Genomic DNA, 14,217 nt, shown 5'->3' on the forward strand with positions numbered 1-14,217 from the left:
TCAAAAGCAAAAATTCTTTGACAGTAATGAAGATCAGGGTTATACATAGACGTATATCTGCGCCCAGGGGCCAACAAGTTATGTGTTAAGTGTCTCGCATAGCACCCCCACCCTGCTCACCTCCCGAGCAGAGAAAAAAAGTTCAGGCTCAGGAATTTCACCCCTGCTTTCATCTCTTTTTAAGACACACCACTAAAAACTGAAAAATCTTTACAAAAAAAGTGTTCCCTTAGATTTAGGGGGGGGGGGGGTATTGGGGGCTTTTTCTAATTCTAATTCTAAAATGGCAATTAAAATGTGTATTTACAATGTACATTATTTAATGTGTAATTCAAATACAAATGCAAGTGCATGTCTTAACAATATTACTGACATTAAAAACAAAATAATTCATTCGTGTTTACACTTCATCTTTGCACTCCAGCTCTGCTAAAATTAAAATGTACTTGCAACCCTGTTTGTAATTGCATATTCACAGTCAACGAGGACCTCCCCCCTCCCCCAGTCACAATATCATTTACATCTGTGACTGTGACAGCCACAAGCTCTCTTTGCCAGTCCAGAAGCACAAGCAAAACAATAGCTTGCTAACAACCACTGATGAATGATTCAGCTTCTGATCAGAGATCAGCGAAGGCCAACACTGTAAAAACTCTTGTTCTTCATACATAAAACAGAGCAACCCATCCGTTTTACTTTATTTTTATCCTGAGTTCTTACTATGCTGAACTGTATACCACCACCTTGATCACAAGGAAAGGGCCGATGCACAGCCTTCTTGATCAAAGACACAACAAAAAGTTTGTACGGATTATATTTTGTGCTCACTTTTTAAACATAAATTCACAAGAACACCCCACTATTCTGAATCTCTGAGCACCGGTTGTGAGAAAGACGAGGCTTTCATGTAAAAAGAGTAATATTGCATGATTTAGACCCTCTGGGGGAGCATTCCCTGAAGAGGTATAAGATAATGAAATAGCCTAGATTGTCCAATCAGACAGCCGCTCTCTGGACACCGTTTTTCCCCCATGCCAAAACACAATAACAGTTGGTCACAACTTCACCAGGCGTGGGTCCTTTCCAAATAAACACTGGGTTGGGATGTGACATGACTCAAGTCACCAGAAAATTCTAGGCATATATGGACAGACAGAGCAGTCAAAATGCCAACTCGGCACTTTATGAGCAGTGCAGGTTGTACCGTCCAACAGCAGCAGGAAGAAAGGACCTGTGATAACACTCTTACACACATTTGATGTGAAGCAGCCGGTCACTGAAGGAGCTGGCTAGGTTACCATTCTCATGTCTCCCACTAGGGGATATCCCAGAACAGAGCTGGTCCTCTTAACTGCAACATTTTGTTCAGGATCTTGAGATCCAGATTGGAATCAGGCCTCTATCTTTTTTGGGCAATTAGAAAGTATCTCTGGTAAAACTCTGGGCTTCTCCTTTCTCTACCAGGTGATCTACACCTTTTTCTAAGAGGGAGCATACCTCCTACTTCAGATATGGCTCTGCCAGAGCTGATATCTTTGTTTGTGTGATGCCAGCAAAATCTGGAGGTCTGCTGGCAAACCTTTTCAAAAAGTACTTAGAATCCAAGGGAAGGGAGCACACAAGTGTTTCCACACTTTCCACTTTTGAAATAGACCTACTTTTACTTCTGGTAGACTGTATCCATATTGGGGTGAACTGTTGATGTTACTGAATGCTTTGATGCTCCTAGAGTTTTCAGCCTAGAATTGACTTAATGGCCTGCCCTAGGTGGGAGATCTTTCCGCCACCCTAACCAAAACTTCCATAAGGGTCTATGTGCAGTGATCTTGTGAATGCACTCATCTTTCTCTCTTTCATCAGTGCATGGTGCTCCTACTTCAATGTCTTCCATTTCTTTGTTCTCCTCATCTCTTTCCCACTGACCAGAGTGAACCAACACAGCATGCGGTGGGGTGTCCTCTGGCTGGAGAGTAGGTTGACTAACGTGATTTCAGCATATTCCAACCCCAAACACTCAATGCATTCCTCAAACTGATGCATTTTCAGTAAATGCAAATTCTTTGTTATTTCTCCATGGCTGAAAAATTAGTGTTCACCTGCAACAATGCTAGCACGCTAGTGCATGCGGTGAATGGTGGAGCTTACCCTGTCCACAGGACATGAGACGAAAATGAGTAAAATTTTGTAAAACATTTTAGGCTGTGCAGCAGCACAGCTGAATAAGCAAGAATGATGTTTTAAGGCAACGCATTGACTATTATAGATCAAAAAGGGAAGGGCCTACCTCACTGCAGTCGGCCAATCCCTGCCCTGCCTAAGGTGATAAAAAATTAAAACATGATAGTCTTTTCTCCTTATGTTTACCAAGGGTGCCCATAAATTCACAGATCATTGGAGTTTCAATATGAATTGAAAGTACATGTCACAGACATGTCTCCCCTTTCCATGAAACATGATACTGATGAAAATCAATACAACTAAAATAATAAACAAGTACAGAAAATCTGCAGTCTGCTAAAATTGCCTTTAAGAGTATGATAAGAAAGCAAAATGTGGTCTAATCAAAGTTACAAAATCAGTTAAGTAGCAATATAAAGAAAGGAAAAATCACAACTATTGTCCATCGCTATAATCAAGATTTCAAGGGAAAAGAAGACTCAAAGCAGCAGGTGACCTACAGTACTGTGTTTTAGCTAAGTTGTTTTAGGAAAGTTTTAGCAAAGCAAGCAAATTTTTAAACAATTTACCTCAGCAGTGAGTTCATCACAATATACATTAGAATTAAGTCATACTTATAATTAAAAAAAACAAAAACAATAAAAAGTAACAAGAATTTCTTGGGTCCATATTTTTCCTTGACACCTTCACAGCCACCACAGAGACTTGTTAATATCATGAATTACATCATGAGCACAATTTAATGAAGCACTGATTGGTCAAACCAGGATTTGCTTTTTAACTACATATAATACTGGGCTTCCTCGAGGAGATGTTTGAAAATGGTTAAACAAGCACACTAACATCCATAAAATCATATCTATAAATCTATATATAAATATAATCTATAAATTATGTTTATTCAAATATTAACACTATTCTCAGCAAATAAACATACTATACAAATAAATAGATTTTGAAAATGTGTCTTGGGTGCCTAAGACTTTAGCACAGTACTGTAATCAGCTGAACAATTTTCACTTGACTTCCCCTCACTTCACTCAACCAATTCACCACTTTTATCCAGCTTATCCTTTCTTCACGGATATATGTTTACAACTTTATATGTACTCAGACACTGCTCCATGGCCACCTGAACTGGTGGATTAAAAAACTGAATGTCAAAGCAGTTACTAGTCTACTAATACATTATAATGCATATAATTACATCATCATCATCTTCTGATATTTTCATGTTTACATTCCCAAGTCTGGCAGGCCACGTCACAGATAATCATGAATACATCTAACCAAAAACTTTTAAAAATTGCAGTTTAATTTCTGCAATCGTGCACAATGACAAAGTTGTGCACCAAATAATTTTTTTATTATAATTTTATCAAATTTGTCGCTTCAGGATTTCAAGTGTTTTCTAAACTTTCACTGCTTACAAAATGACTGAAAAGAGTCCAAATGTAAACGGGATATAAACATAACACTAGAAGTATTATTTAAGTTAAGTGGTCTCATGTTAATAAATTGCCACAACATGTTAGTGTACTGGATTGTGTGACCATTTATTTTCTTAAAAGGAACTAAACAATTTAAAAAGGCCAGCCAGACAGGATAGTTTGCAAGACATTCTGCATACAAACATTTCCCCAACAGCAAAGGGAATTAGATAAAGATTATATCTTGAAAAAAAAAGAATAAGGACTTCCTAGAGCAGTATAAAGGTTAATTTGGAAACTTAGAACAAGGTACCTTTGATGGCAGGTACCACCCAATTGCCAGATAAGCAGAAGTACAGGAACATATAAAGTCAAGTCAAAATGTTGGTATTGTGCTTTTTACAACAGTTGTTGTCACAAAGCAGCTTCACAGAAAATCCAGGTCCCAAGCACCAGTGAACAACCCAAGGACGACGATGGCAAGGAAAAACTTTTTAAGAGCAAGAGGAAGAAACCTGGACAGGAATCCATGACTCAAAAGGGAAATCTATTCTTCTCTGGCTGATGAATAACTAATGAATGAATAACAAAACAAGTGGTGAAATGAAAGCTTAACTGGGTTAATGTCTGGTTTGACTTGGCCTGTCAAAAACCTCCCACTGATGACTTCCTTTGTTGGGTTCATACTTTTTGGTACAATCCATAATGATTAGTAAACCAATTTAAGTTCTAGTAATTTTAGTTTTAATTTACTAGATTAGTAAACCAAGCCATGTCCATCCATCATGCTTGTGCTTGACCAGTGCGACTGAAGGCTCGGGATAAAGAGCAGATCCTTTCTTTCTCCACACTTTGGCCTTTCCATCACTTAGAGTTTAATCTGGGTCTCATCAGTCCATAAACTTTGATGAATTTCTCAGCGAATTCCAATTTGGCCTTCATATTCTAAGATGCTAATGAATGTTTTTTTCTGTACATTCCAAATTGTTGTATTGGTTATGTTAAATGCTTATGCCAAAGCTCTTTCCCCATTTGCCTCAGCTTCAAAATGTATATGCAAATATCAGGAAATAAAAGCAGAAATACTGATCGATCTCATATTAATATTCTGATATCAAATGCAAAAGACTTCTGTTTTTTTTTTAGACTGATTGCTGTCCTAATACTTTGTTTGGAAAGGTCTCTCTGAAAATTTTGGGTTTTTAGTTGTGAAGCCATTTAGAACTTATGGTGTAGACGCAAATATTGCATGTAGAAATTAATAATTCATGTTTGACAGAAATACTGCATAAATGCTACATAACAGCTACAACAAGCAACAACAGTCTTCAAAACAGACTGAAATACCATATTTCAAAGACGAAAGCTTTAATGCTCCAACATACATCCTATAATAAAGCAATCAGATTTGTGAATTTAACATGAAACTAAAGTGAAACATAATAATAACATGAAACTAAACTTAAAGTGAAATATTTCTTAGCGTTGTAGGGATATGCCAGTCGTTAATTTTCATGAATTCTCTTTCTTTCCAGCTAATTTTCTATTTTCTGTTATCCTGACAAATTGAATGTGTTCTAGATTGTCACGGTAGCCAAAATGTTCTCTTTTAGAATCGTATGTATTCTACAGATTTCTGGCCTTAATCTCGACAGAACTGTTCATTATTGGTTAATAAAAGATGGTTAAAAAAGCCCCTTAATAAATGACTTGTTTCAATAATGTTATATGCTTTATTGTTAACCTATATTTATTGTTAACCTATAACACACGGACTATATTCAAAACATCAAATGTTGACTAACAAAATTAATGGTATGGTGATTAACAGTGCTTCAGATACCAAAAATATGTAAATGCAATAAAGTGTACTCTGAGATAAGTGCATCTTTTTAGAAAAGTAGCATATGCAATGTCAAGTGCAGATGAACGTGACTAGACAATAGGGCTGACTGCCCAATTCTACGTACATGAAACAGGAGACACCAACAATTAACTTTAAACAGAAATAAAAATACAAATATCTCCTTTTTTCTGCTTTTTTCATACTTTCCCATATCCTCACAAACATTTGAGCCCATCTTTTGTTTGTAACATGGGCTGATATTTCATTATACTGTTGGGGGGGGGGGGGGGGGGGGGGTTGGTTGGGGTATAGATTTACATATACATATACAGATGCTGCATTGTCTGCTGTTCTCTATCTGATGGATAAGTCTGTCATATTCAAAGAGTCAAGGTCTGTTTGTAAACAAATACACATGTACTGATATATAATGATTTTTCATGATTAAATCTGCCAGAACTTCCTTATTACTTCACAAGAGTTTAACAAAATTTGTTTTGTTATCATCTTCAGACATTTATGCACACTAATATTTAACCGTGACTTACATGGCACTATATTTCTAATGCATCTTGGATTTCCAACAAGAATTGAAATGGGGAAGCTGTTTAGAGCCATAACAAGTGTTAGAGAGACTTTGTATTTAGATTAACTTTTATCTAAAATGTAAAGGCAGCGAGAAGCAGCAAATCAATTATTTAACAATTCTCATGTTTATGGTTTAGCTTTAAAAACTCTAAAACACTAAATGTTATCTAGCGGCCATAAAGATTAATACCAGATGTAAATACAAGTGTATTGCTTTTATTTCTACAATCCTGCTTCCGCTTCAGGAAGAGTTTAGACACTGCGCGCAAAAAAAAAAAATGTTCAATGATGACGGGGGCATGTTCATGTGTTGCATCACCTCTTCTTTTAATAACACTAAGCTTTTAGGAATGGAAGAGACCAATTGCTGTAGTTTTGAAAATTAAATACTTTCTTGCTTCATATAAGATTTCAGCTGCTCAACAGTTTGAGGTCTCCTTTCACAGTTCCGTAAATGTTTTCAATGTGTAACAGATCTGGACTGTAGGCAGGCCAGTTTAGCACCTAGACCTTTTTACTACAGAGCCATGCTGTAATTACATGCAGAGTGAGGTTTGACATTCTGGAGGATCAGCCTCTCTGGGATGCTCTTTTCATAACCACTTCCACAATTGACCTGTTGTCTAATTAGTTTTGAGATGTTCCACCAGGTGTTTTTTAAAGCAGAGGTTTACCAGTCTTTTGTTGCCCCGCCCAAACTTTTTTGAAACATACAGATGACATCAAATTCAAAATGGGCATATGTTTCTCAAATAACAAAATTTAGTTTCAATGTTTGATATGTTGTCATTGTACTATTTTCAATTAAATATAGGGTTGAAATGATTTGCACATCATTGCAAATCCATTCATGTGTGAATCACTTCTAATCTTCATGAAGTCAGCATCCCCTGTATACATTATTAATCAGAATAAAGCTTAATACAAACCCAGAGGAAAAAACAATCACCCAAGATATTTTTCACCAACCACATGGCTTGAATTTCATGAAAAACATGAATTTCGTTTGCTGCATTCTCTCCATTATATATTTCTATCCATCTATCTATATGTTCTGTTTTTTAATTTTTTTTTTTTTAATTTTACAAGTTCTTTGGATAGTACCTTTCTTAAACTGCTGCTCTATATTGGTAATGAATGCAGTCCAGGAGCAATGTCCTCCCCAAAATGGCAGCATCGTTGATGTCCCTGGCTAAACCCATTGCGGTATCTGTTTATGTATTTTTGTTTCAGGGATGGTAGGAGGTGGACGAAACAACTGGTGAGGTATAAGAACTGGGGATGCAGTCTTTCAAAACTTAAACAACTGCTTTGATTTTCTAATTAGCACAATTTATTTCAATGCATATTACTATACAATTTAAAATTACACAGTTGATACAGGCATACTGAGTGGGACAACTCTCCCCCTGTCCCTCTTGAAATTTCCACCTATGGTTTGTAACAAGTGTTGCTTTTCAACAGTTGTATCATTGATCACAGACATGCTGAACAAATACTTTATGAAGGCACTTCGAAAATTATTTTATAATTCAGGAAGGTGTTGTGATGTCTTCGTGCAGAATGTTATGAATGCTGATGTTACCCCACTTCAGAAGTGTTGCTGGAAATCCATTAAATCCAAGTGTCTTGAGTCTTATTAAGTAAGACTAGGCAGTTAGGACTAGTACGTGAAACATGGGTGAAATGTGCGTGGGTACTGCCTCCAGATATAAATACTTTATTAATGTTTTTATTCCAGTCTTGTAAACAAAGAACACAGATATGCCCCTTTTCACATCATTTTTCTACATAATCTAATGCATTTTTACTGATCAAAAATAAATTATATTCAACACATTTTTTTAGGCACCAAGTCACAAAGAGATTTAGGCAAATTTACAAAGGTTAGTAAGAAAGGAACAAATATCTTGCATATGACATTCATCTCTTCTCATAGTAAAGGTACAACATTATCATCATTCTACAATAAATAAGCTCACCGGTCAAAAACATTTGTGGCACGCATCATTTCTTTTTGCATTATTGGTTATGTATCCCTTTGCCATAATAACAACACCAATAATACTAACCTGACAGGACAGGAGCCATCATTAAGGCAAGAGGATGCGCAACCAAGTATTAGAGAAGACACAATGCAAGTTTTTTTTGCCTGAGCCTAATTGTGGTTGAGGTGCTTGTTAAGGGTAATTAGCTGTTCGCAACTAACTATTCTTTAATAAACTATCCATGTCCATAAGTAACAAAAAAACATTTTAATTTCCATCACAGACATTTTGACATAAAAAGCAGAAATGCACTCAAATTTGACATGATTCTAAAAATAAGTTTTTGATGTGATTGTTTATATTAGCTTGTGTTCTGTAGCTGTTCTCATTCATTTAGTCTTAGACTGTTTTTCTCTCTAGTGGGTACTTAAAATATTTTGAAATACTTCACCTGATTTTAAAATAAATTATTATTTTACACTATCATTCTCAGTGGCCCTGGTGAGTTCAGCCAGCAAAAGTTCATAATTAATGCTCTACAAAATTAATTTAGAAAAAAAAAAGAAAGGTTATTCAATGTTTTCCTCTAAACCATGCTTCCTACAATCATGTTAGAGTATGTATATAAAAGGTTTAAATAATTTAAAGAAATGCCCTACCCACCTGCTCCAGTAGTTGTCTAAGTCGCTTAAGCTGAGACTCTAGCTGTTTGTTATGATCTTCCAGAATTTGCATTCTTGCCTCCAAACGACCCTTGTGTTGTCTCAGTAATTTGGCCTCAGCAATGAGCTCAGCATCACGGGGACTCTGGGGTGAAACTGGCAGTCTCTGTGGAGGTGATGGCAGAGGTGACAGTCCTTTATGCTCATGAGCCTTTTTCAGTCGATCATATTCTGCCTGCAACTTCCTAAAACAAAGAGAATGTAAGAATAACACATGAAACAGTAATGGTGTAATAGTGTAATTAAAATGTTACAAAAGTTGTAGAGAAAAAAAGCACACAATATCTTTGCTCTCAAGAACTAATTATGTTTTGTTTTTTTTAATAAACTATCAAACCTATTCTCCTCCTCCAAATCATTGAGAACTCTCTCAAGTTCTCCTTTCTCATCACCCTCCATTGATATGAGAATCTGTGCAGGGCTCTGTGGCTGGCTCAAGGGTGAGCCCTGACTGAGGCTCTGGCAGTAGTGTTGAATCAGTAGATGCTCATCATCCCTGCAATAAAGAAAATAAGTTCACATCCTTTACATACTTCTGCATATTTTAATGCAAAATTAGAGCTTATTTGCTGAATTGGAAACATAGTATTTTTACTTTTTTCCAATATGTAAAAATAAATTGTACTTTTTTCCCCCAATATGTTAAAGTCAGCAAATAAATAGACACTGAGCAAAGTGTTATCACACAGTGTAATAAACAAAACAAGGAATATTATGTGTTTTGGGAACAACAACAAATAACCCAATGCATAATAATAATAATAATAAACAATAACCACTTAATAATTTGTTGTACTTAGAGGTTTGACTACTTTTAGAATATGACACGTTAATTTTTAACATACACGCACAAATATCATTATGAACACATTAAGGATTTCGTTACTTTTTACAGCTTACAACAAATGATCTGAAACCTCTAAAAGGTATAGGGCCATAGTAACATTGAATAATTTCTTCTGCAACATGAAAAAACTCAGGTACTGAAGGAACCAAAACATTTTTTTAAATTAAACATGGAGAAGACAGATTAGTAATAAATGTTGTTAATGTTACTTAGCTATGTCATTACCAGCTCAGCTGGCTAGGTATTTTAGCTTGCTTTAAAAAAAAGCATAAAAATAAATTAAAATTCAAGTTATCCACTATTGATTTACCCCTGAGACAAGTTTAATTCGATATTCTCAGGTTATCTTATAATTTCAGATTTCATACAATATTCTCATGTTTTCAGTTTAAATTTTCCAGTTTCATGATCTCAGTTTATATATTCATGTTTCATTCAACAGTGTCACATTTTCTCATATACACATACATATGTATGTGTATGTATACACATATGTAAGCACATTTTCTCATATACATAGACACATACATATATGTGTGTGTGTGTGTGTGTGTGTGTGTGTGTGTGTGTGTGTGTGTGTATATATATATATATATACACACACACACACACACACACACACACACACACACAAAGGTGTGTATATAAGTAAGCTCACATGCTCTCGTTAGGTGAAATATTCTCATTCACATAGGATCCATTCCGGTTTTCCATTTCAGCTAGCCTGTGTAAGACACAAAGAGTATTCACTCTTACATAAACAATTTCCATTAGTTTCTCTCTCTCTCTCTCTCACACACACACACACACAAATTCATTCAATTCATTCAAATATGCAATTCAATTCAACAGTACATCAAATAGTTAACATATTTAAGTACATGCTATTTGTTCCACAATGAAATAACTTAAATGGTTCGAATATTGATCCTGAAACACCCCTGTTCTGTTTAAAGTGGTTAAAGTCTTTGTGTTGGAGCAGGCAAAACACCACTCACTTTAACTTCAAGGTAAGGCTTGTTAATTATTATTGTATGAGAGCAATTAAAACTGTGTGAGAACACTGTAGGATGTATTCAATTTTTAAAATCCACAAACATTATATAATATATAAAGTTAGTTTCAAACATTTCATGCCAGTTCACAACATCCCTTTTTTGATGCCTGGCATCTTACCTGCTGGCATAATGCTCAATGCGTGAGTGGGTGTCATCATGAGACAGCTGTGGTGAAGATGCCGGACTATAAATGGCAGAAAAGAAAAGTCAAGAATGGAATAAGTAAGAACATTAAAAATGTTACTGGGTGCATTATTCAGCAACAACAAAACAATGCACTACACAGACCTCTAATAAGATTACGCAAACCTAGCTAAAATGTATTGCAATGCTTACATTTTATTTTCCCTGTTAGCAAGATAGCATTCTAGGTAATGTAAGAAAAAAGTGTATACTATGCATGATTACATTTTTACTGGGAGAACTGTAGTCAAAAATAGTATGCAAACTTGAGATGAAGTGCATTTATTTATTTTATATATGTCACCATTATTAATTTTGGAATGATCACATATTTACCAAAATATTTTATCATATGAACTTTACATATTTTTTATATATTTTTTTATCTTGTTTTTCAGTTTAATACAGATCAAACATCAAATCAAACATAATTTACTAATCACTGCTCTTTGTTTTTAGTAGTGTTTCACACGATGTCCCAACTTTTTCAGACTTGAGATTTGCATAATATACACTTCTTTTAATCTTCCTTCACATTACAGCACTTTACAGTCCCCATAAAACAGCTATCACAGCTGCCAATCTGGTTTGTGCTCTTACGAGTGAAAGGCTAGCCTAATACCAGATTGAGAAACAGAGCAGCATAATTTATCAAAAACCCTAAAACTAGATTTCAGTAATTACCATCCAGGCATAGTCACACAATAATATACAAACAGTGTGTGTGTATGAATATGCCTTCAAACAAGTAATATATAATGATCTGCAATACTCAATTTATTTCACAGATACTAGATTGATGTTAACTTGTTCCAAAATAACATACAAACCAAGACCTGTGTGACACTGAAATCACTTGCACAAGTAATGTATTTCAATGTCTTTTCATTTGAAATATGCAAGGGTGAACTTAATAATCAAGTAATAATAATAATAATCATGATAAATTATCATCAGAAGATTGTTCTTACAAAAATGGCAAGCAGTATCAAACAGGTGCTGTGTACAGAGCATGGTTTAGAAGTCATATGCTCAGATTTGCTCAGGCTTTTCTTGCTGAGACATGTGAATATCTGAGATTGTGTAAATTTCAGTATTTTCTAAAAGGTACTCACGGATGGTCAACAGGCCAGAAGTTGATAAGTGTAACAGGACTGTAAGACAAAAACAATGAATCAAGTAGGGTAGAAATTACAACAATCCCTAACCACGTGTTCACACCGACAGTAACTTTTAACCTCATATCGCCCAAATCGCTGGTCGCACATTATTTGTGGGCATTTCTGAACTCAAGCTGACTGTTTGTTGCCATGGTTGCACTTATTCCAAAGAACAAAAAGCATTTGCTTTCCTCATAGACAGCTGTGAACAGTGTTGCACTACACAGAGATTAAATAAACACATAGCTTAGTCTTTGCAACTGTCTATTTGCCATTCCCCCATTTCTTGTAGAAAGAACTATTGAGGAACCAAAAAAAGAGTGTAGCATTTCACAGTGATGGAGACAAACCACATACCACCCTGCTCAATGCTTAATTCCTACTGGTAATCACCATATTGCTTTGCTTCTTATTTGCATAAAGAAACACTCCCTCCAAAGTTCACACTGCCTCCTGTCATCAGAATTTGCTAGCTCTCTTTGAATATGAATAACTTTTGTTGCATCACAGCTGATGTGAATGAAGGGTAACACGTACAATTCGAAAACAAACAAAAGCATTCTCTACACATATATATTTACCATAATAGATTAGAAGTAAACTTGTGATCAGTTAATTTATTTCCAAAAACAATCATGTGTGACTTTTTAGTTCTATAGAAGTCTTTGTTTCTTAAATATTGTCTGGATTGTGAAGTCTAAAAGAAAGACCAAATAAGAGTAAGACAATAAGAGTAAGAATTAAGTTTGGTCAAACATTTCCTAAAAAGTGCATACCACATAAACTGAACAACAGGAAGCAAACATTAGCTTGCCATTCGAATGCATCTCATCCAAGCTGGGCAGCATATGGTTATCAAAACATAAAGATGAGCATCTGACATTTGCTTAAAAAAAAAAAAAAAAACTAGGATTTTGATAAAAGTGCCTGTTCAAACAGATGCAAATATATGTAATCAAATAGCTTTTTAAACTATTCATAAGATCAGTGTTTCTAATCAGTGGCACTGTGTCCTTGTTCTAAAAAACCTGAGGTGGACTTGGAATAAAAAGGGTGAAGGCCATGCATATTTTACCTTAGTTTTATTAAAGAAAAGCATTTTTAACTCATCTTTGCCAACAGAAAACAATAACTGTGTGGCACTACATCTTATCTTTTTCTAGCATAAGTGTTTCAAGATGTACTTTCCAATTCCTCAACACTTCAATAAAAAAAAGACAAAGAAAAATTAATAGTTGCAAGCAGTGATAATCATGGTCCAAACATTTGCAAAGACCATTGATTTTTACAGTTTAATTTCCTACCAAGATTTAATTTTTTATTTCAATAGTTGTACATCAAATAAAGGTTAGATTTTTTGTTAATACTTTGAATGAAAGAGAAAAGGGATAAGCAATAAAGAATGCTTTTAACTGCCCATTTTGCTTATGTTTACCAGGGGTGCCAACATTTGTGGAGCAGCACCTCTGGTGCTCAGATCCTAACAACCAAAACCAAAGTAGTGACAAAAACAGACATCACTCATATTATGATAAGCAAAAAGTGGTTCATAACTTAAAAAAGGGACATCTTGAAAATAAGGTAGTGAGCTTGTTTTCTTGTTCAACTTTTACAATTCACAAATAACCTTCTGCAATGCATAGCTAATGGCAATTGTGATCACACAGAAATGCAAATCAAAATGACTTACGTCTCCATGTTATCCCCCTCAAGAATAGTTTGCACAGGGAGGTAACCCATGCGAGGATGCTTGGCAAAATAGCGTTTTGTCCTGAACTTGTTCTTCAGTACCTTGGCAAAATCTCTCACATCTTCACCAGAGGTTGTCTAATGTTTGAACATACACAACAACAAATTACTACCTAGTCATGCTTAAATGCTTCAATCATTTTTTCCAACAATGACACCAACACCAATGCAAAACATAATGATTACAGACAGGGTGTTGCATTTCAAAAAGTATCACACAAACCGAAACAGTAATAAACACAATAAAACAGCTAAACATACCGGAGTGCAATATTCCACCATGGGATACTGCATTTTGTGTCCCTTGGCCACTCTGCCGGAGAAGAAACAGCTTTGGCAGATATCATAGTTAAAGTGCTTTAAGCTTCTGTACCTGTAGAAAGGCAGAGTGTTAAATCCAAAGTCAGAGATTCGAGAATATGAGCATGATAGGCTACAGAGTGAACAGTCAATGGTGTAAAGGCTGCA

At 35.3% G+C, this 14,217-nt stretch overlaps 1 protein-coding gene across 11 annotated transcripts in view; it reads right to left on the bottom strand.

Moving 5' to 3' along the window:
* The window catches only part of dmd (dystrophin), a 177,924-nt gene that overhangs the window by 16,941 nt on the left and 146,766 nt on the right, over positions 1-14,217 (bottom strand). For all 11 annotated transcript variants that reach the window (XR_001858753.2, XM_017717729.2, XM_037543617.1 and 8 more), the window contains 7 exons: positions 14,011-14,122; positions 13,691-13,827; positions 11,956-11,994; positions 10,776-10,841; positions 10,258-10,323; positions 9,090-9,248; positions 8,694-8,937 (listed from right to left, as the gene is read on the bottom strand). Coding sequence is in view for 10 of the 11 variants with exons in the window: in XM_017717729.2 (XP_017573218.1) it covers positions 8,694-8,937; positions 9,090-9,248; positions 10,258-10,323; positions 10,776-10,841; positions 11,956-11,994; positions 13,691-13,827; positions 14,011-14,122 (823 nt within the window). In the remaining variant the exon portion in view is untranslated. The remainder of the gene's footprint in view (positions 1-8,693; positions 8,938-9,089; positions 9,249-10,257; positions 10,324-10,775; positions 10,842-11,955; positions 11,995-13,690; positions 13,828-14,010; positions 14,123-14,217) is intronic.

This window comes from Pygocentrus nattereri, chromosome 12 (assembly GCF_015220715.1).
Source record: "Pygocentrus nattereri isolate fPygNat1 chromosome 12, fPygNat1.pri, whole genome shotgun sequence".
NCBI lineage: Eukaryota > Metazoa > Chordata > Actinopteri > Characiformes > Serrasalmidae > Pygocentrus > Pygocentrus nattereri.